The sequence below is a fragment of the Amblyomma maculatum genome, chromosome 9 (assembly GCF_055883805.1).
Source record: "Amblyomma maculatum isolate TAMU_Amacu chromosome 9, ASM5588380v1, whole genome shotgun sequence".
NCBI lineage: Eukaryota > Metazoa > Arthropoda > Arachnida > Ixodida > Ixodidae > Amblyomma > Amblyomma maculatum.
In genome coordinates this window covers 72,733,362-72,756,383 of record NC_139352.1, presented here as the reverse complement: position 1 = coordinate 72,756,383, position 23,022 = coordinate 72,733,362, and the positions used below count along the sequence as shown (strand labels likewise).

The window sequence follows — 23,022 nt, the reverse complement described above, 5'->3', positions numbered from 1 at the left end:
TCAAATGAGTAAAAAAAAAACAACAAACAACTGCGATTGATTGTCATGACTATGACGCCTCCGCGCTCATGATTTCGAGAGATCAATGGTTATTTTCTTTCACAGATCACACGGGAAATACTGTAAGCTCTGTCGATAAATAGGATAGGAACCGACAGCGTACTGTACCACTGGTGTTTCTTTCGCAGACAGCCACAAATAATATTACCATAAGTTATTTAAATCATTATTTGTTCTTTTTCGACTGCCGCTGACATGCGGCCTTATCACTGTTATTCTAGCGCGCGGATCGATTCTGTATTCTGTGTTTGTTCTTGCCCGTTATCGCGAGACGACGCTTTATCATTTTTCTTTGTCGCTCAAGATGAGTTGGGATATATCTCGAAGATTCCAGTCGCTCGCGTGTGTTTACACAATGTTCCCTACAATGTTCCAGGTCATGCTAGTCACCGTTTGCGGCTTTATCTAGATCTTTCCTCGCCGCCTGCAAATTCAGTGCTGACAAGTGAAACTGGCTTTCGTAGATGGACGACCGCCGAGCACTCTTAGCTGTTATCGCTGCCGCAGCCGATTGCTTAGTTCTTTTGCGGGCGCAAGTCAGCCCAATATAGAGTTGATTCCTGTGAAGATCGTCTCTTCATTTGTTGCCAACGGCATTGTCACCACCACGTCACGTGACAATATGCTTAACGATGTGGCGTCCGTACTATGATTATGTGCTTCTCTCATTTTGGTTAACTTTGTTCCCCTTAAACGTTCCTACATGTTTCGAGCAAGATTGCTCTGATTGATTGATTAAAGACCATAGCCTGAGCTTGGCTATGGTCCTTACCCGTCCGTGCATTTGTATTCATTGCGGTGAGCGCAGACATCGGTACAGCATGTTTTGTGCATGACACACGTTGCCTAACGAGTTTGACCACCAAGGCGTACGTACACATTCAACCTAGCCCTCGTTCACTGAGAAAGGAGGGTAGGGGGAGTGGGACGGAACGACACTTCTCTCTCTCCGAAACGTCGCAGCCTTCGAAGAAGAGGGAAGCGTTGGCCCGTCTTCACCGCGGCGCTGCTATGACTGATTCGCGACAGATGGTGTCTGCCCGAAGAGGTGCAGCTTCGGAGCGGGAGCGGCTAAAACTCGCCATGAATAATTCCAGTGTTGCTTGGATTTTCGCACACCAGCCGCCCTGAATCCCCAGCATTCCCTAGCCCGAAATGTCCCTAGTGTGCCTAGCCCCAGCCGGCCGCCCGCTCAGCGGTCGGCGTTAGTTCCAAATCGGGTAGGGTGAACTACTTTTGGGCGGCGATTCCGCGAGGCGCTTGCGACCGTGTAGCTATGAGTAATCCTGGGACGTCTGTTGCAACCATGGAGGAAACTTCGGAAAAGAAAGATAAGTATCCTTGTCCGCTTTGCGAAAAGTGTTACTCTTCTCATTCGGCAAAGAATTTTCATCTAAGAACAAAGCACCCTGATGAGTGTGTATCCTTTGTGCCAAATGCTAAGCCTTATGCATGCGACGTTTGCGACGATGGCCCGTTTGCTAACCGTTCTTTTCTGATGCAACATTGTCAGCACCTGCATGGATTTGTCCCGAGGTACACAACGCATAAGTTCAGCACAACCGAAGGTGAGCACGGCGCATGTGCATTATTTTTTACCTGTGCGCTGATTATGTTTTGGCGGTTCGTTTTAGATAGCAGACTCCTGCAGCTGCAGCTCATTATTGTTGCCGCGAACCATTCACATCCTTGCTTGTTTTTCCGCAGCCGCCGGCATGCGGACTTGGCACTGTGATTGTGACGCACTGACCGATTTTGGGCTCGTTGTTTATGGCCGGTGTTGCGAAACGCGCCTTTATCGCTTTCTTTGCAGCGCGAGATGCGCCGAGATTAGTCTGGAATGATTGCAGGCAAGCACAACTATTTCAGTATTATTCTGGACTTTTCCAGTCTTCCTTGAGCGGACGATATATCGACGTTTCTGCGTCGACTTTAAATTGAGCACTGCCGAATGCAACGGGCACTCTTGCTGCCATCGCCGCCGCCGAATTGCGTAGTTCTTTTGCAAGCGCAAGCGAGATCACACGGTCAGGTTTGCTAGCATTCTTTTGTCATGGATTAAGTATATCAAGTGCAGGAGGAACGTGTGTAAAATAAGCGCATCCCGCTATTGCGAAAGAGGGGTGCGATACTGGAAGGGAATCTATTTTGCAATGGACTATCACTTACATCTGTCAAACAGTATAGCATACTTGTTATGGTCTTTATTCCCTTTTTACTGATGGCTAGTGATGCCTTTATTTGGGTAGTGCAATGTGAGGTAACAAACTTAGTTTACTAGTCTAACATTCTTGGTAAGTAGATGCATGCGCTCCCATACACACTTCCTACATTTGAATTAATACATCCACGAGCACCTTTTTAAAGAAAGCAGCAGCAATTATTCACAAATACCTGTACAAGGATGTACAAGAGAAGATATTGCCTTATATTTAACAGAGCGCCGTTTTCCGTGAGCAGCATCATGCGCTAATTAGGTCGGGCCGGGCTGTGCCCAAGTCGCAAACATAATAAATTATGCAGGGCTAACAGTGTACTACAAATAGCTTCACCTTTGTAACATTTCAGATGTTTTTGCAGTGGTTTTGCCACCCGCCCGTCTCTCGGACTTCGAAGTTAGCTGGGACAACTTTCTTTGACTGTGATGTCGCTGGTCACGCCATTTAAGACGCTGCAGCGGGATCGTGTCACATTATTCTAATGCATACTCATCTATTTCTCTTGCATCCACGTGCTGCTTCCACTCTTTGGGTACGCTGAACCGTTGCTGTTTGAAGATGCTTCACTGCACGGGTCACAGTCCGTGCGGTGAAGCATCACTTCTACTGCGTCGCACTGCGAAAAGGGCATTGGTGATACTTTTGATTTTGGAGCAATACTTCTACGCTGTGTTTTAAGCGCCTTATGTTGCTAATGGATATGTCTAGTTTTTTTATGCGGCTCTTGGAGGTTTGCTGTAGTCTGTTCGGCCATTCATGTACAGCAGGGTTGTTTTTGCGCTGTCTCGTCGATAGACTCACTTTCCCGTCTTTAGTTAATGTAGGAGGTGCATCAGTTATGGCTTCTGTATTTGCAATAATATAATTTGAGGTGGAGGAGATGTCTTTTTTTAATTGCAAAAGCAATATTATGCCAGGTCTAACAGCCCGTCGCTGTGTGCCGTGTACGTGGTCCCTTAGCAGGAGCTGCCTACTTGTCTCTTATTTCACATGGGATGGTTATGTCAGAATCAGCCTGCCTGGACTCTGGCATTCACATTACCCCTATAGGCCACTAAGGCACAATCATACGGCTTGGTTAAAGCGGGGCCTTATATGTGGGCTGGGGGAAGGAGAAGAACGCTCGGTCACCGGCAACTAATGCTTTCACTCCACATTCGGTTCAGCAGCGTTGAAACTCTCTTAGATTTTGAATTCATAACGCCACAATGGAGCCCACGACTGCCAAAATTAATATCTACAGATGCTGGAACATCGAACTACTACTATAATTTCTGCATTGTGCACGAAATGTATGACCTAATATGCCGAGAAAGCATAAATCAGAGGCCGAAGACGCGCTTGTTCGACAGTTTTCTCTGCTAACGACTTGCTTGCTTATTTGCTTTTGAATCAACTTTTTTTTTTTTTTTTTCTTCTTGTACTGCGCTCATTTTTGGGCACAGGCTGCCCTCATGACACAAGGTGTGGATTTTACAGACAGTAAAACATAGTTTAACGAGTCTTGCGAGCAAGATGCCGTGACTGAGCTGATTGTCAAACCGCCGTAGAAGGAAAAAAAAAATTGCATATTTTCTTGCTTTTTGTATTTTTTTTTATCATGAAGTTTGAAATTCCGCTCGTACATTTATGGTCGCCCCTTTGAAGTTGTGACCGATCATTATGTGCTCTACTGGCTTTCCGCCTTGAAAGACCCATCCGGTTCTCTTGCTAGGTGGGCTCTTCATCTACAGGAATTTGATGTAAACATAGTCAACCGCTCTGGCTGCAAGCATCAAGATGCCGATGCCCTTTTTTCGCTGCCCCCTTCCAACTGACGTCGCAAGCCTTTTCACCTTGGGACGCTGCTTTTTGAATCTTGATGCTTCCCAATGCGCGTTCAACGGAATGCGCTGTTTGAGTTCGATGCTAGACTGGAGGACTGTATCACAGATTGTACAACGGAATAATGTTCCATCTACACTGTCAATGTTTCTCAGTCTTCAATTTTATTACCGTAAAATGGGGTTACTTTGTGACAGATTTCATACGTTTTCATTCTTTCGCTGAACAATTATCAACATAAAGACGAATGAATAGTGGCATAATGCTGCTAAAGCCTTCCCTCACACGACGGTATGTTCTACAAATCCGCATCTTTAATACAAACGGCAATATTCTGGTTAAAAGCTGTCACAAAGTTGCCCCACACGGCGGGGCAACTTTGTGACAACGTTCTTTTTGGCTGAATATGATTGGGAAAAAAAAGGCTGACATAAAGTTACCTCATCAAAAGTTTATTTGCGTTGTCTACAATCGGTTTCTGCTCCGACAGCGTTACAATTGTATTACAAATGATTGATACATGTACCTCCTCAATCAAGATCTTTTACTTCAAAGATGCCTCGCTTGCCTACTGGCCTAGGGGATTAATTTGTGTACAAAATTTCTTCTTTTGTGTACAAAAAAACATCTTCGCGGTCCGGCCATCTCCAATTCTTTTTGGTCCTCTCCATAGTGCTGACGATGTACCCCTCAGGTTTGACTTCCGTCACTCTTCCCGAGAAAAGTTGTCCTTCGAAGTTTACTACGACAAAGTCATCCCCCTTGAAGGTGCTTTCTCCGGACACCGTACCGCGGACCCTCGGGACGTTGCTAGTATTTGGAACCACGGAAGTGGTAGGAGTGTCCGTTTCCGATAGGTTGTCAAGACTTCCGGAGAGTGCCTCGGAATCACTTGTATCTCCTTCCGACCACTTTTTGTTGTCTCCATGCTGACCATCTGAAGACATTCGCTGTCACTGCTTTCTTCTGCGCGGTCGTCCTCAAGAGAAGACCTCTTCCTAGGTCGTCTAGCTCTGATACCGGAGGAAGAGCTGCCCTTCTTTCCGGTTGTCGGTTTTCCCGTCCTGCTGGCTTCTTTGTTGGCGTGTCACAAAGTTACCCCGCGAAGTATCAACATTTCAGTTTCCTTTCTACAACCTTATACAAACATGACTTGATTAAATTTATATTACAGTTTATTTTAGCCTAGATATTAGCAATCAGAAGTACATAGCTGTTTTCGCTGGTTTTCTCGTGCGGACGAGTCGAGCACACAAAGTTTACGGTGCTTCACCAGATGGGCGCTAATACACGATTCAACCTGTCGACGTCTGGGTGGCTCCGGAGCGCGGGAACTTCGGCCGGCTGCCGGTAGGTGGCACGGCATATCAGGCGAGCTTGTTGAGTGGCTCGTAGCTTTTCGGCGGCGCCTGGTCGGGGCGCGAGATGTAAAATACAGAAAACCGAGCGCGTGTCACAAAGTAACCCCTGCAGTCACAAATTAACCTCATCTTACGGTATATATTAACCGCGACCCATTCAAATCTTCATTTCATGAACGCGGTGATTCCATGACATGTCAGCCAAGAAAATCACACCAAAAATCTCGTGATTTTTAACAGTTTCTAAGGGTGCCTCTTCACGAACTAGCCTTTGTTTATCCATGCCTGCTTGCCTCGAGCCACGAATAATATGGCATTGGATTTATAGTTGTTCTTATTAATGATTTTTGACCAATCTCAAACTATTGCAAGCTTTCTTTTTTGGATTCTCATAGTCTCCATCTTCATTTTTACTACTGAAAAATATGCTCATGTCGTCTGCGTAGAGCACGTATATTGCAGTTTTCCCTCACCATCCTCGATTTTATGGCTCACTTTTTTTTTTTTTTTGTGATACCATGGCTTGTGGTACAAAAAACTTATTTACAAGAATAGGTTCATGCCGGATTCCAAAATGAAATATGCCTGCGCCACTGATAGGTGGCCCTTTCTAGATTTCCTCTGATCTCATTCATACGGCCTGATATTCACATCTCCAAGTTTTTTTAATTTTTTTTATTTTTGTGCTGAAAGTAAGGTTTATTCCCTGTTTAACCACTCCGAAATTTGAATTTGCGCTGCAAAGTGCAGTTTTTATTTCTCCTGTAAGCTGCTCCAAATATGGATATTACTGCTCCAAAGCTAAGGTTTTGCTGCTCAAAAATTGTTATAAATCCTATTTCACGTGTTGCACCCCTGTAATTAGGATAGTTATCTTGCCATATCTTCTTCTTGAGATATTGGAAATCTAAATGATTTTTGAAATCAGCATTCTATTTTGCATTTGCATGGTAAGTTTCAACAAAATATGATGAAAAAGAAAAAGTTCTCAAGCCTTGTCCCCTCCCCCCTCGTCCTCAAATGTCTACCTCTGAAAATTTTCTGGGGAGAACCCAGGATATTATGACTGTGTTTTCATGGCCTGGTTAAGCAGGCGTAATACCAATCAGTAGGCTCTCGAAACTACTACTTCCTCCTCTGGTTGTATGCTAGCGAGTTAAACGGCGATTCCAGTGCAGAAGTGTGTCTGACCTAAAGGTAACACATACCCACTGAAGCCTGGAAAATAATTACTGAAGTAATGACGGAACTAAATAATGCGAGCATTGCCATACCACAGCATTTGATGCGGCTCGTACACTGCTGGTTTTATGGCTACTTATATAAAAAACATCACATAATGCAACCCAAAAAGGGAATATATCCATGAAATATGTAAATTTATTTTAGTGTTGTTAATTTCAAAAAAGGGGAATGTAGAAGCAAAAAGCATTGCAGAAAGTGGATTCGAATCGCTCTTTCAGGATTTCGAAATGCATCATTAATCCGTTGTGCGACAGAAGCGATGAGACGAGCGGGCTTTAATTGCTGTGTTCTTTGTTTCTGCAATATTTCTGCCATTTGTCGCCAGGTGATGCTGCTCAGAGGACCCTACCATTGAGAGTGGAATCATGCATTAAGGAGTGCTGGGAATTAACAGCCTCTAACTACATGGATTGTTTCACCTTTGACAAATTTCAAATTTTTATCAAAACTGGAAATCATGAAAAGTGTAAGATAGCAGTATGACGGCTCTTCGACCGTGTAGGCTGGAATTGCCACAAATACGAGTTTTCATAGCAGGGTCGTGAATGAACAGTTAAGTGCATTGGATTTTGTGCACCTTATAAAACGTTGCCCTCACTTTATTTGTCTACCTTTTCATTGCATCTGGACTCTCGTTTAATTATATGAAAATCTTTTCCTGCCCACAGAGTTCAAAGCTTGGAAAGACAGCCAGGAAACTCGAGACACAGCTCATTTTGTTACTTCAGGTGGGCCAAAACAGCCAACTCCAGGTGTGACAAAGAGTTACTTTGTCTGCCATCGTTCTGGTTTTTACGAAAAAAAAGGATTAGGCAAACGGAGGGCAAAATCACAGGGTAGTGTAAAGTGCAACGGTCACTGTTTTGCTACCATGGCAGTGACCACAACACACAATGAGGTGACTGTAGAATTTCAGACTGAGCACTATGGTCATCAAAAGGAACTGAAGCATCAGCGCTTGTCAGAAATTCATAAGATTTGTATGAAGGAAAAACTTCTATTGGGCGTACCATCAAGAGTTGTTGTTGGGGACGCACGTTCATCTTCTGGCCAGCTGGGTCGATGCCATCTGCTAACTTCAAAGGAAGTGAGAAACCTCCGCGTGAGGTACGGAATTGGTTTTAAAGAACAGCAAAACAAAGATGATCTTATAAGTATGGGGATATGGATTGAGCAGCTTAGAAAGAGCTCGGACCCAATTCTCCTGTATGCAGATAAAGATAAGTTGATAAACCAAAAAGTGGGTGAGTTTGAAATGGCGTTCATGAACATTGCCCAGCAGGATGAGTTGATAAAATGTGGTCCGCAAGCAGTGTGCATTGACTCAACGCATGGCACAAATGGGTACAACCTCCAACTAACAACATTGATGGTAATTGGAGGCAATGGTTCAGGAATTCCATGTGCCTACCTCCTCTCAAAAAGTACGTCAGAGATGACAATGGTGAGATTTTTTGAAGCCATCAAGGAAAGGCTTGGTGGGCCACTGAATTGCAAATTCTTTATGTCGGATGGTGCACAAGCGTATGCCAATGCCTGGACTCGGGTCATGGGTGCTCCTGGCAGACGTTTGCTCTGCATCTTCCATGTGTGGCGAAGCTGGGAGACAAATATTAACAAAGTCATTGGATCTGAAAACAAAATATCTGTAAAAAATGCACTGCATGCATTGATGCATTGCCCAGATGAGCCGCAGTTCCAGGCACTTCTGTCAAAATTTCTTTCTGCAAAAACCGAACCTGGACTGACAAACTTTATTGAATACTTCGAAAGGATGTACTCCCATCACCCAGAGCAGTGGGCCCTGTGCTACAGAGCGTGCACTGATCTTACTACGAATAACCACATAGAGTCTATGCATAATGACATCAAAAGAAATTATTTTGAAGGGAAATGTAACCATAGGCTGGACAAGCTGTTGCTTGTATTATTCGAGCTAACTCGTGACAGATTTATCAAACTGCTCACTTCCCAGATCAAGGGCCAATCAGACCACCGTACAACTAGTCAATACAGGAAACACCTTGTTGGTGTGGAAATTGCTAACTCTGGAGGTGTTTCAAAATTGTCTGAAGGGCAGTGGACAGTGGCGTCTCAGTCCCAGGTACGTGTGAACTACAATGTTGTCCTCACTAATCAGTGTAAGCAGTGCACATATGCCTGTCAGGACTGCTATGCCTGTGTCCACAAGTTCTGGTGTGAGTGTACACATTTTCATGTACACCTCACCATGTGCAAGCATGTCCATGCTGTAGCACACTGGGAGTTGTTGCAGGGAGGTGGCTGTCACAATCAGGCTAACGAGGATGCGGAGGTTCCTTTGTCAACAGCCGATGACCAGTCACCTTTGTTGTACAATCCTCAGGCTCTGCTTAATAATATCCAAAGCAGCACGAGCCTTGAGGCACTGAATTCTGATCGGGCGGCACGTCTCCGTGCTGACTTAGCTGTTGCTGACCGCATTATTGCAGCAGCAAACACAGCTATTAGTGAGACATTAGAACAAGAGGTTCGCAAACATACTGCACAGATTATCCAGATTGTGCAAGGAGCCCTTGGAAAGGATGTGTCAGTTTCTTCCGTCACTCCTGCCAATAAAAACCTCGAGAAGCAACCAATAAATTGGCAGAGGAGCAAGCGTACCTCCAGTAGTGCTTCTGTTCAAAAAAAAGGTCCCACACCTTTGCAGCAGCATTATATTACGCAGCAGCTATTAGAGGGTGGAGAAGTTCCAGTAATCCACACAGGAAATGATCACAGCTATCAAAAGGACTAGTTGCTAGTTGGCATTTCATCCTATGATTGAAATGTGCTAACTTGCTCATGGTGACAAGGCTAAGTGGAAGGAATAGTGTTGGATTTGACAAGGTGCATGTTCCTGCCACCTCGCCACGGTGGTGCAGTAGTAAGGCGCCAGACTACTGTGCCGGAGTACCCGGGTTCAATCCTGACCATTGGCGGCTCCATTTCGAAGGAGGCGAAACGAAGAGGCGTCCTTGTGCTGTGCAGTGTACGTTAAGGATACCCAGGTGGTCGAAATTACTCCGTAGCCCTCCACTACCCAGCACCCCTTTCTCTCCACTTTCACTCCCACCTTCCTCTCTTCCCTTATGGTGTGGTTCAGGTGTTCACAGAACAAATATGACAGATACTGCACCTTTCCTTTCCTGTGAATCAATTATTATGTTCCTGCCAGCTAGTCCTGTGCCTATTTGCAAGGCAGTGCTTTTCAAGCATAAGATCATGTCTGTTATGTAGTCCATTTATGGTAAATGCCACTTATTGAGCCGTAGTTTGAAGATTTTCATGTAACTGGCTGTTTAAAGAGTCAAGCTTGTGTAATATGGCACATTGGTGTATAAAAATGACAACAGGCAAATACTTTAAATTACTTTTATACGGAGCGATGGAGTCTAGCTCTATTATTTGGCAGTATATGCTGTGTTTCTGATTGCTCTCACGATTCAGTGCCCTTATTGCAATATAAGAGACCATGTAAGAACTCGCATTCTGTAATTTTTGTCATAAGTGGGTTGTGCCGTATGCATTTCCACCTATATGTTAATTGGTAAATTGTATATATCAAAGGTCTCCAACGTGTGGCCCGCGGACTGCATTTTGCCCGCAGAGATGTGTGATGCGGCCTTCCAATAACATGCCAGCTTCATGAATTGGCTTTGCTACCAGACTTTTCCAACTAAATTCAAGAAGCCTAACCCCTATAGGGTATACACATTCTTTGTGGAAATGAAAAGACGCATTGGCTCTTTATCTGCATGAATTTTGGATAGATGTCAGCTGCTTTCAAGATGACAAAGCTACGCATTGCACTGTTTTTGTCATCATGTCTACTTTATTATTTTTTTTTTTTACTGACAGGAATATTTAATAACTGTTTTACCTTTTCAGTAGCTCTCTCAAAGGCATCCTGAAATTGTGCCCATTTGGCATTTAGGCATACCAGAGCACACACCACTTTTCTTTTCCACAAAGAACGGTAGGGTGTGGTCTGGGAACCAGGTGGTTTTGCTGAATATGTAGTTATTAAACTTATTGTTCCCACTTTTATTTTTCTGTAGTTTGTGTTTCTAGGCTTGCAAGGGACTAAATTTTCTCAGTGTGGCCAGCATTGGGGTATAAGTTTGAGACAGGTGGCATCATTTGCTGTGTGGATTCATATCTTCCATATGGAATAAATGATAGTATGCAAGCTTTTGCTATGGGTTATGATGTTAAAACCATGAAATGTAGCTGCTGCCTTGTCCTTGTCAACTGCTGCCGAGCCACTTTATTGGGCACCATGCTACGAGGCAAAAGGTGTAATGGCCTGCTTGAAGTAATTGGTAATCTTGTCGGTTGGCTCATGTGCAAAGGATGGCATGTGCTTTCAGGCAAGAGATGTGTCCTTTGTCATGAGCCACTTGACAGGTTTTGTTTCTCATTTTCAGTTTGTCAGATAGCAGAGTAATAACCATAAAAATTTTTTACTCCGGTTTTGCAGAAGACAGGCATCCCATCCATTGTTCTCTGTGCATCAAATTTGTTTACATACTTCTTGTGCAGTTCATATTCATGCATGTGTGGTTCACTTTGTTTTCAGTAGTGACTGCAATGTGTGAAGCAGTGCAGACCTTTTAAAATTTCGTACCTCTATTTTGCAGCCCTTTCACAGGTGGTAGGACTTTATCAAGCTTCTTGTCAATGTTGTTCTTGTATTATAAGAATGTTTGGGGACAAGAATACCATTCCCAGGGAAAACCTAAAAGCTGCCTGTATCATTCCATTACAGTGTTTTGACCATGTTTATGCTGGCGTGCCAACTGGAAGCATGGTTGATCGTTAAACTGCATGCTGTGGCACATGCATAACTCCACTGCATGTTTATGCTGGAACGTTAACTGGAAGCATGGTTGATTATTAAACTACATGCTGTGGCACATACATCTCCATTACAGTGCTTTAACCTGGCGTGCCAACTTGAAGCATGGCTGATCGTTAAATTGCATGCTGTGGCACATATGTCATTTCATTACAGTGCTTTAACAATGTTCATGCTGGTGTGCCAACTGGAAGCATGGCTGATCATTAAACTGCATGCTGCTGTGGCACATACATCATTCCATTACAGTGCTTTAACCATGTTTATGCTGGAATGCTAACTGGAAGCAGGTTGATTGTTAAACTACATGCTGTGGCACATAAATAATTCCATTAAGTTAACCATGTTCATGCTGGTGTGCCAACTGGAAGCATGGCTGATCATTAAACTGCACGCTGCTGTGGCACATGCATCATTTCATTACAGCCTGTTAACCATGCTTATGCTGGTGTGCCAACTGGAAGCATGGCTGATCATTAAACTGCATGCTGCTGTGCCACATATATCATTCCATTACAGTGCTTTAACCATGTTTATGCTGGCACGTTGACTGGAAGTATGGTTGATCATTAATCTACATGCTATGGCACATAATTTTATTACAGTGCTTTAACCATGTTAATGCTGGCGTGCCAACTGGAAGCATGGCTGATTGTTAAACTGCATACTGCTTTGGCACATACATCATCATTCCATTACAATGTTTTAACGTGCTAACGGGAAGCATGGCTGATCGTTAAACTGCATGCTGTGGCACATGCATAATTCAGTTACAGTGCTTTAACCATGTTTATGCTGGCACGCTAACTGGAAGCATGGTTGATCGTTAATCTACATGCTATGGCACATAATTTTATTACAGTGCTTTAACCATGTTAATGCTGGCGTGCCAACTGGAAGCATGGCTGATTGTTAAACTGCATACTGCTTTGGCACATAGAAAATCCCATTACAATGTTTTAACGTGCCAACTGGAAGCATGGCTGATCGTTAAATTGCATGCTGTGGCACATATGTCATTTCATTACAGTGCTTTAACAATGTTCATGCTGGTGTGCCAACTGGAAGCATGGCTGATCATTAAACTGCATGCTGCTGTGGCACATACATCATTCCATTACAGTGCTTTAACCATGTTTATGCTGGAATGCTAACTGGAAGCAGGTTGATTGTTAAACTACATGCTGTGGCACATAAATAATTCCATTGTTAACCATGTTCATGCTGGTGTGCCAACTGGAAGCATGGCTGATCATTAAACTGCATGCTGCTGTGGCACATGCATCATTTCATTACAGCTTAATAACCATGCTTATGCTGGTGTGCCAACTGGAAGCATGGCTGATCATTAAACTGCATGCTGCTGTGGCACATACATCATTCCATTACAGTGCTTTAACCATGTTTATGCTGGCACGCTAACTGGAAGTATGGTTGATCATTAATCTACATGCTATGGCACATAATTTTATTACAGTGCTTTAACCATGTTAATGCTGGCGTGCCAACTGGAAGCATGGCTGATTGTTAAACTGCATACTGCTTTGGCACATACATCATCATTCCATTACAATGTTTTAACGTGCCAATGGGAAGCATGGCTGATCGTTAAACTGCATGCTGTGGCACATGCATAATTGAATTACAGTGCTTTAACCATGTTTATGCTGGCACGCTAACTGGAAGCATGGTTGATCGTTAATCTACATGCTATGGCACATAATTTTATTACAGTGCTTTAACCATGTTAATGCTGGTGTGCCAACTGGAAGCATGGCTGATTGTTAAACTGCATACTGCTTTGGCACATAGAAAATTCCATTACAATGTTTTAACGTGCCAACTGGAAGCATGGCTGATCGTTAAACTGCATGCTGTGGCACATGCATAATTCTATTACAGTGCTTTAACCATGTTTATGCTGGCACGCTAACTGGAAGCATGGTTCATTGCTAAACTACATGCTGTGGCACATAATTTCATTACAGTGCTTTAACCATGTTTATGCTGGCGTGCCAACTGGAACCATGGTTGACCGTTAAGCTGCATGCTGTGGCACATACATTATTCCATTACATTGCTTTAGCTGGAATGCTAACTGGAAGCAGGTTGATTGTTAAACTACATGCTGTGGCACATACATCATTCCATTACAGTGCTTTAACCTGACATGCCAATTGGAAGCATGGCTGATCATTAAACTGCATGCTGCAGTGGCACATACATAATTCCATTACAGTGCTTTAACGTGCCAACTGGAACGTTAAAAGCATGCTGTGGCACATACATCATTCTATTATGGTGCTTTAACCTGGCGTGCCAACTGGAAGCATGGCTGATCATTAAACTGCTTGCTGCTGTGGCACATACCTCATTCCATTACAGTGCTTTAATCATGTTTATATAAGCTGGTGTGCCAACTGGAAGCATGGTTGATTGTTAAACTGCATGCTGTGGCATATACATCATTCCATTAGAGTGCATTAACAATGTTTATGCTGGCACGCTAACTGGAAGCATGGTTGATCCTTAAACTACATGCTATGGCATACAGCATACAGACTTTTGCAAAAGTTTTGTGCGTAAAATTTGATGACACATTCCTTGTGCAGTGTGTGTGTTCTTAAATGCTTGTTCCCTTTATTTTTGAGCTTTGGCTGGGTGTTGTTCTCGCTTGTCTAAAGAATTATGAGAATGCTTGGAGGTCGGAATACTGCTCCGAGGGGAAACCTGCAAGCTGGCTGTATTATTTTATGACAATGCACTAGTCATGTCTGTGCTGGCATGCACACCGGAAGCAATGCATGTAGCATACACATCATTCCATTACAGTCCTTCAATCATTCTTATGCTGCCGTGCCAGCTATATATAACGATGGCAGGTCATTAAAGGGCAATTCCAGTGGTATTTTCATTTTGAGCTTTTAATTGCATTATATTCCACGGTGTGTCCCGACTCCAACGCAAAAAACAGTTTTTCAAAATTCCAAGTAGAACTGTTTTTAAAAAAGAAACAGCAAACCGAAACTGCTTTCGTGGCCAGAAACGACATTCCAGGCGACGAAACGGTGACGTCACATACAGTATTTGAAAAACACTCACGTGCGCGTTGGATGGTGGAAATAAAGCATGAAAATCATGACTGAGTGCATAAAATATCTGAGATAGTCAAATACGGGCCTCAAATTTTCATGATCACGTGGAGAGTGGGCAGTAACACTGGCATACCGTTTGTGATGTCACAAACGCAGTGTTGCCCGTAAAAATCATTTCAACTGATGCCACGAAAACTGCACATGTTAAGATCGTGTTGCATGCGAATGAATTATTGCGCGGTGCCCAAATTTAGTAGAATATGTGAAGGGCGGAGAGGACAACCTACAGTAAAATTTTTACCACAATATTCGAATGTTGAGAAACCTCCGGAGTTGCCCTTTAAATTATATGCTGTGTTATGCGGGGTTTTGCAAAAGCTCATGTGCCTGCTCTACCTTTCAGTAACATGTACATTTCCTAGGCATTTTTTTTTTCTTTCCTTGGTTTAATGTTCCTTTTATATGTTTTGCATGTTTGCTATGGCCTAAATTGTGAGCTTCTGCATATGTGCAATTTCTTGTTCTTATCTTGATTCTTTTGAACTACTCTGCATGAAGTTTGATTACACATTCTTTGTGCACTGTGTGTGATGGTGCATGCGTGCGTGTTTCACTTTTTGAGCAGTGGTTGCAATCATCTGAGCCACCCCTGCCTGACCTTTGAAATTTTTGTATGTCTATTTTCAGACCGTAGTTGACAGAGAGCCCTCTCAAACTTCTCATCCATGTTCTTGCCTGACCAGAGCATTGGTATGCTTGGAGGTAAGAATGCCGCTCCCAGGGGAAACCTACAAGCTGCCTGCATAACTGAGTTTCAAAACTACTTGCTGTGGCAGTATGGGTTTTGTAAAGTGGCGTATTCCTGCTATACCTTGCGACAGCATGTGCAACCTCTTCGGCCATCTTGTTTTGCAGCGTTTAACTATGTTCCTTGTTTTAGTATGTTTCGCACACGTGCCATAGCCTAAACTGTCGGTTACGGCATGTATGCAGTTTTTTCCTGTCCCAATTTTTTTCGACTACTCAGATGCTTGCAGGTGGTGAGCAAACACCTTACAGCTATTGCCGCCGGTTATTCAATAATGCTAACAAAGCACAGTTGTAAGACAACTGCACTGGTTGCATTTCGTTGCAGACGAAATGCAAACACACCTGCTGTGCCGTGCAATGTTGGTACACATTAAAGAATGTAATGGGAACTGCGGCATCGCTCAGTACCCTGCTAGCAGGTTTGGGACGTTAAACCCTGCATACAGTACGTACTCCACACTTGAGGGGCCCACTGCTCTCAGAACTTGGTAAGGTCTTTCATGTGGAAATTAATCGCTAGCTTTGAATAGCAGCATTGCTCAGTGCCAGTGACCAACAGGTGCCATAGCCATTCACATCTATGCTTTCGGCTGAGGCCTTCAACAGAAAACAAACCTGTACTCAAATGTCCGACTAGCAGTTTAGGACGGTTTTAACATGTTACTCTTACGGTTAATATGGACTGCTTGAATTTTGACAATTTCTATGGGGACCAAACTTTATGAACATTATAGAAAGCCACTGTCCAAACAATAGGAAAATACACAGGCTCCTTTATGGCCAGTGTATTTTTGTTGAGTCAACGGAGTTACGAGTGCCACAACAAAATATTTCAATTTGTGCATTTCGAGTGCATGGCACTAGACAAACAGATTTAAACAAAAAGTTACTCGGTGTTGGCCTTCAAGTTGTCCAGCCAATGTACCTTATTGCCTGAATGGTTACGAGGAAATTACGCAGCTTGTGCCACGTACAGAGCCAAAATTAGCAGCTTTCAGCCAACTTGAGTAACGGTGACTCGCGCTAATCAATATTTCATAATTAAAATTTTTCCATAATTTGAACTGCTGCTCTATTTCGTCCGTTCCGGACAAGCTCCACAGAAGTGTGCATACAAAAAAGCACATTAATTTGAATGTGAGTCGGTTCCGCCATGTATAATTCCCACTATGTGCCGGCACATCTGGTTGGCCTGGTGCTTAAAAAATGGACAAGAAATGTCTCCGTGATAGGGCAGCATAGCCATGAGGCTTCACACTCCAAAATGAGGAGAGAAGTAAAACAGGTAAAACCATGCAAGAATGGGTAAAGCCAAAATGGCGAGACTGCTTGCTGGCGGCCGTAGAGGCGGCTGACTACTCTGTTAAGTGTGATTTTGTAGATTTTTAACGCTCACTTCTATGGCCTGTTTTAGTTGGGAACAAGCTGTCCATATTAATAGGGCATGACTTTGCATACAAACGTTCTCATAACTTGCTTGTTATTTGACAGCGTGTTCATATGCACACACATGCTACCAAATAATGTTCACACACTTTTGATTACCTGACATTTTCTACCAGATTTGTTAGCCTTTTATTTTGCTGTGTTCTGTGTTTTTGTGTGTGACAACTTCAAACCATTGTCTCCCCCCCCTTATGTAATGTCCCTGATGGGATGTTTAAGGGAACAATAAATGATGACAACGATGAAAGCATTCTTATCTTTTGTATGCTTGAATGACCTCCCGAACATGTGATTCCTTGTATCACATTGTTTAGGAGCATCTTGAGTGCATAATGGCCTCAAAGCTCAATACATAGTACACAATGATAGCCTTACACAAAAGTTACTAAATGTTTTTGATGAAGAGGCAATTGTTAGTCATTTACTTGGTCGTAGGAAAGAAAGGTTCTTGTCACTAATTTTATTCGCATTTATTATAAGGTGCCACTTGTTTGCGTTTGCATGGAAAGAAAAAGCTAAGCTATTCAGCATAAATGCAGCAGTCCTTATACAGTGTGTATTAGACATGCAGTGTGTGCACGTCTGAGATTGGGAACATAATTCAGATAGTCTCTTATCCCCTGTAGCTTTGAGACTAACCGCACACACTATGCTTTGTAAAATGATATGGACTTGCAGTGAAATCTGGTCTGTCTAGCAAAAATATGAACATGGGGTGTGCAAACATTTGAAATTTCAAATACAAATCGAATATGTGTTTTTTTTTTTATTTGTATTAAAAGAAAACTGTTTATATATATGGAGATGTTTGAGGTCACGGCAGCTTCACTGCACTGCACGTTTCATTGCAACGCTTGACTGCATAAGCTGTGTAGTGAAGCATCCTCAAAACATGACAGGGACATTTTGTGAAAAGAAACATTCTCTTCCGAGAATATGGCCTTCCCGACACTGTGCACAGAGCTAAGCACTTGACAAAATCGGGAAACAATGTTGTTCTCACTTCAGTTTCATCTCAAATGCAGACAGCCATTGTGCAGGTGTTTAGCCAGATAAAATTCCCGTGATTCAAACAGTTTTCGACCATTTTTTTCCCCCATTCGACAATTCCAGCTTTCAAATTATTTCGAACGTTCCTTCTGGTCCTTTCAAGCCTGAACCAACGACGGTACTCAGAATCAATATGACAGGTCTACCTGGTTTCATGCAGGTCCTTTCTGCACAAGAAAAAAAAAAAAATGATATGGAATTTCGTTTAAATGTATGCTGCATTTTTCAGTCAGGTATAGACTTTTGCAATTTCAGTCCAATTTGCTAATAAATTCACTAATTAATATGATTCTGAAATAAGAACAACAGTGTTTCCACTTGCCAGATATCGGAATCATTTTCGAAGGCATTTCCTCCTATATTTGTATTCAATTCTCGCTTGAAAATTTCAATATCCCATACCCTTAATGCAGACAAAGCCCAGCCTGTGCCAACCTCTGGGTTTAGGAGACACATGCATCCACTTTCTAGAAAAGTGATCATTTCAAACTGGTGCCCACATTAGAGGCAGGAAAGGGCACAAGGCTCTTCATGCAAAAATTCTCTGCTTCCTTTTATAAAGCTTGTGAGGCAACTTGCAAAATTTGACTCTACCTGAAGAGTAGTGTGGGAGAGATACAGTGCCAGAATTCAAATTGCTGCATGTCTGGTGTGGGGAGAGAAAAACCTGTTCAAAACATCTTGGTGCCTAATACTTGATCGTTGCTTCAAAGCCCCTGTTCTGCACAAAGTATGAACTCCTGCTGAGACTATAAACATTTAGACTATGCATTAGCTTGTTTGCAGTGAACGCGGCGAACATTATTATTGCAGATAAAATTTAGTGGCTATTATACATGAAAGCAGCAGTCTTTTTTTCTTTCTTTTTTTTTTTTTCACTTAAGCCACTCAGTGGCCAGCTTGAAACTTAAGCAGCAGTTCCCATCTTGAAATCTTAAGCAGTGCAGTTGGGGCTGCAGAAACTGCTTGGGCTGCAGTGAGCTTTTGACTTAACAAGCAGCTTGAACAGGTTAGTCAGTGCAACTGAAAGCTAAATCTAATTGCTCTTCAGATGAGTTTATCACAGTATTCAAAGTTTCACTAACTTAGGCATCAGGTGTCTTTGGAGATCATGTTGTCCAGCTTAGAAAAAGAGGTCTTGCTTCCATCATGGTACCTTTTTTTTTTTCTGTTCTATTCAAGACTGCCAAAATCAGAACAAAAGCTGTGCCACCTTCACTGCACAGTAGGATCGTGCTCACCATAACAGGCTTATATGCCCGGGTTGCAGGGGCCACTAATCTTCTCTAGCAGAGCAGCTTGTTTAGCCTACGTAGTTGGTGTTGTCATGGCAGATGTCAGGTTTCAACACAATGTTGTGGACCTCTGGGTCCTGCTCCTGCTCACAATGTCTGAGACGGGTGTGACAGGAAGGAATGTTTCATCGAACACACTAAATATTTCATGAGAGGTGAAGCAGCATGCAGCTACAAAAATATTGGCGACTTCGTCTGTCCACAAAAGAGTCTTAAGAATATATTGAATTATTCACAATAACTTAGCACTGATAGAAATGCACACGTCATACTCTTTGCTGAATGTCCATTACAATCTTGTATCACCCTTTACAGGAATATAATTGGTTCACAGGACGGGAAAGGCACAGTGTCTGTCACACTTGTTTCTGTGGACACTTGAACTGTGCTGTAAGGGAGGGAGGAAGGTGGGAGTGAAAGTGGAAAGAGAGAAAGAGGAGCTGTAGTGCAGGGCTACAGAGTATTTTGACCACCTGGGGATCTTCAGTGTGCGCCGACATAGCACAGCACACTGACGCCACTTCGTTTTGCCTCCATTGAAACGCAGCCGCCGCGGTCGGGATCAAATCCGGGTACTCCGGCACAGTAGTCGGGCGTCTTACCAAGTAATTTTATTTTTTTAAACTTTAACGGATAATTATGCACTGTAGAAAACTCGGCAGAGACTTCACACTGCTTATATCAGAACATGAAAGCATGTTACTTTCAGTAAGGATTGAGTCATGACAGTGTGTAATGTCTGTACAAACTTTAAAAACCTTACATTATGTCACTTTGAAAAGTGCAAAGTCATGATACAGCCGACCAGTCGGTACCTGCCAGCTAACCACCACCTTGCAGTGGTATGCTCCCGACTAAACATGGATAGACGCCGGACAATGCCGTCTTTAGTGCTACTGCGACATATAATGCTCTTACATTAATATGAAATAAAATACAAGCATCCAAAAATACCCTCTTTGTAAAACATGTGCATAGAATGCATTACGACACACATTGTAGGGTAGCAAATGCTCTATTGCTTGCAGCTTTGTTGAACTGCTGTCATTAAATTCTTTACATCTTCTTTCCTTATTTATTGCTGTAATGATTTTTTTTTTTTTTCTGACATGTAATTCACTTATAAGAGCATGTCACTAAGGGATGGACAAAGATCTTGCCAAGCTTTGAAGGAGCATCTTTTCTCTGTCAACCTTTCTCACCACCAGTACTTTGTTGGTGAAATAAACATTCATGGATCGATTACACTGCAGTGAGAGCATAATGGGACTATGACCCACACCAGACATTTGCCTGTGTGCATAGAACAAAGTAATATAAAAGGTGTTGTGCATCAACACGTCCCATGTATTTATTCCAGCCTAGCACTATAACAAAACATTTTATATAAATGAACTTTCAATGGTCTTGCCCAGTCCGATCACAGTGCAGAAGACTGAAGTTGGATTCAGAAGAACCACAGGTCCTGTAATTTTTTGTGCTTTTGCCCTTCAATATGTATTGCCAACTCACCCATTTGGCTATAGTGCTCATCACAGGCTACTTACTGTGTGTTGTGCTGGCTTTTACTGTACAGTCGTGAGCAAAAGTGGTATACAACACTTGGCCAGTGACAACAGAGCTCGAGAAAACTGCATCGAAATGCTATCTAGCGACAGCGTAAGGGACAGCAGTAGTGACACATGCATGTGGATCAAATGGGGCACTACCACTATTCTCTGATCTTGGATAGCTGCTGCTAGATAAAGTTTGTGTGCAGTTTTCTCGAGCTCTGCCACCGGCTGAGTGTTGTATACCACTTTTGCTCAGGACTGTACATAGGCACATAGGGCTATCTGTATCAAACATACATGAGCCTGTTATGTTGCCAACAAACCAAGACGGCAACATTAACCTGGGGAGGGTTTAACGTGAACTGAAACCAAAGGGTACAAAAGCAATAAAGCTACCACAGCCTACCTTGCTAATCTCTGCAGTCAGTACTGTCAGGGTGCTTCATAAATTGTATGATTTAGCAAAACCAGCAAGCACTGGCATCCAGCAGTTGCTAGATGTCTGACCTTTCCCAAACTTTTCACAAGTCTCCTGCACTTCGTTGGGCATTTAACCTAAAAAGTCGAGGACTGGGTCCATTCAAGGAGCGCTTCACGACTCATCCGTTATGAGAGGATCTGTTACCACTTTCGGTGTGCATTTCCACCTACCGGTATTTGTGAGAAAAACCACCAAACCTCCCACCCAGCCTGGTGGTTTGGACCAGTCTCGGTCACAAACTTTACCGAATTCAACAGGGCCCTTGAATGCATTAATAGGGAATGGTGACACAAATACACAACTCGCCGACGCAATGCCCTTGGCCTCGCTCACAGCAGCAGTAAATGTTACAGAAAGCGAAGTTCCTTCTCATCTATCGGGATAGCTAACGCCGCGAAATTTTGTGCGAATTTGGGACCGTAGCATGCGACCACCACCAGCCACCGAAGTGATTGATCCGACACAGCCAAACTAAGTGACATATTACTATAAGCAGTAATGTACTTTCACAAACATTACAGTAGGACAAAAACTGCTGCCAAATTCAAATCATGTTCCTTGATCCACCTGCTCTGATTCGTCGCCAAAAAAAAAAACTCTCCCACCGCAACTTTCATGGAGCGCAGGTTGGCCAGCTCCAGCGTAGGTAGCCCTCTATCCGGTCCTAAGTTGTAAGTTCCTCATACCCTGTAGAGAGTGATCTGACGCAAACAAGCTTTCAATGCGAAGCAATCGACTGTCACAAAGAAACTCGGCGGGAACGGCATCGCGCGTCCGCGATAATGGAGCAATATTTTGCTGGCTATTGAAAGCTGGAAGAGGGGTTAGCCTGCGGTTATTCTTACGGTAGTTGCTCCACTCAAGCGACACATGTCAGGGTTCATTAATGAGGATTAAAGGCACGTATCTGGGACTCTGGGATGCATAATCTTGCTGCTGTCACAATTCGGAGCCCGGAAAGTTCCCTTGGGCCTATATATGTATTCAGACTTTCCGCCGCAACAAAGACCAGCCTACGGAATGCAGCATGTCGTACCTTTAAGCGGGGGCAAAAAGCAGTATTTATATTCTATGTGGAAGGGTAAATCGACTAAACTAAAGGCGATAGCTACTTACACGACTGTTTGTCTTGCGGCGTCCAACGACTTTTAAAACAAATTTTGTCAAAAATCGACAGATGGCGCCAGCCACAAGATGAATTCGTCTTACAAACGATAGATGGCGCTAGCGCGCAATTAAGTCTTTAAGTCGTTGGAGAGAGAGAGAGAGAGAAATCGCATTTATTTGCACCCACGGTGTAAGAATAATATACTATTCTTGCACCGTGTTCGCACCCGTAAAAGGTTGCAGAGTCGCTGGAACTCTGACAGTGCGCCAACGCCAATAACGCAAAAGTAGTATTTTTTTTTGTTAGCGCAGTTTGTTTTGACCATTGAGTGCCCGCATGTGTGTCTGGGCGTGACATGCGAGATGTCGACAAGAACATTTCATTGATTTCATACCCTTGTGAGATTTATTGTGGCTGCCAAAATGGAAAAGCAACCAGCATACTGAATTACAAGCTCAACCATTTCGATGCGTCTGGCCTGTGTGCTGTAGTCGAATATGAATTAAGTTCCTTGAGCCCATAGTTTGGAAATGCTTTTTTTTTTTTTTTTTTTTTTTCCCAGCTTTTAAACTGCTATAGAAACAGGTCCTCACAAC

The 23,022-nt window shown here is 43.1% G+C and overlaps 1 protein-coding gene and 1 long non-coding RNA gene across 3 annotated transcripts; one reads left to right on the top strand and one right to left on the bottom strand.

The window, feature by feature from the left end:
- The first annotated feature begins 1,289 nt into the window (after nt 1-1,289).
- Nucleotides 1,290-13,169, top strand: LOC146179410 (uncharacterized). Its single transcript, XM_084579039.1, has 2 exons — nt 1,290-1,628; nt 7,378-13,169. The coding sequence occupies exons 1-2, from the start codon at nt 1,337-1,339 to the stop codon at nt 9,483-9,485; spliced, it is 2,400 nt and encodes a 799-aa protein (XP_084435165.1). The 5' UTR covers nt 1,290-1,336; the 3' UTR covers nt 9,486-13,169.
- On the bottom strand, nt 4,260-22,464 carry LOC146179409 (uncharacterized). 2 transcript variants are annotated; one of them, XR_014700729.1, is made up of 3 exons: nt 22,435-22,464; nt 7,720-8,308; nt 4,260-5,512 (listed from the first exon to the last, which is right to left on the bottom strand). It is a non-coding gene; the product is annotated as an uncharacterized LOC146179409 (long non-coding RNA). The 2 variants fall into 2 exon arrangements; XR_014700730.1 differs by having other exon boundaries at nt 8,121-8,308.
- Between the last annotated feature and the right edge of the window lie 558 nt (nt 22,465-23,022).

Coding starts and splice junctions, on each gene's coding strand:
- LOC146179410 (XM_084579039.1), top strand. CDS start 1,337: ATGAGTAATCCTGGGACGTCTGTTGCAACCATGGAGGAAACTTCGGAA. Junction 1,629..7,377: donor TAAGTTCAGCACAACCGAAG/GTGAGCACGGCG, acceptor TCCTGCCCACAG/AGTTCAAAGCTTGGAAAGAC.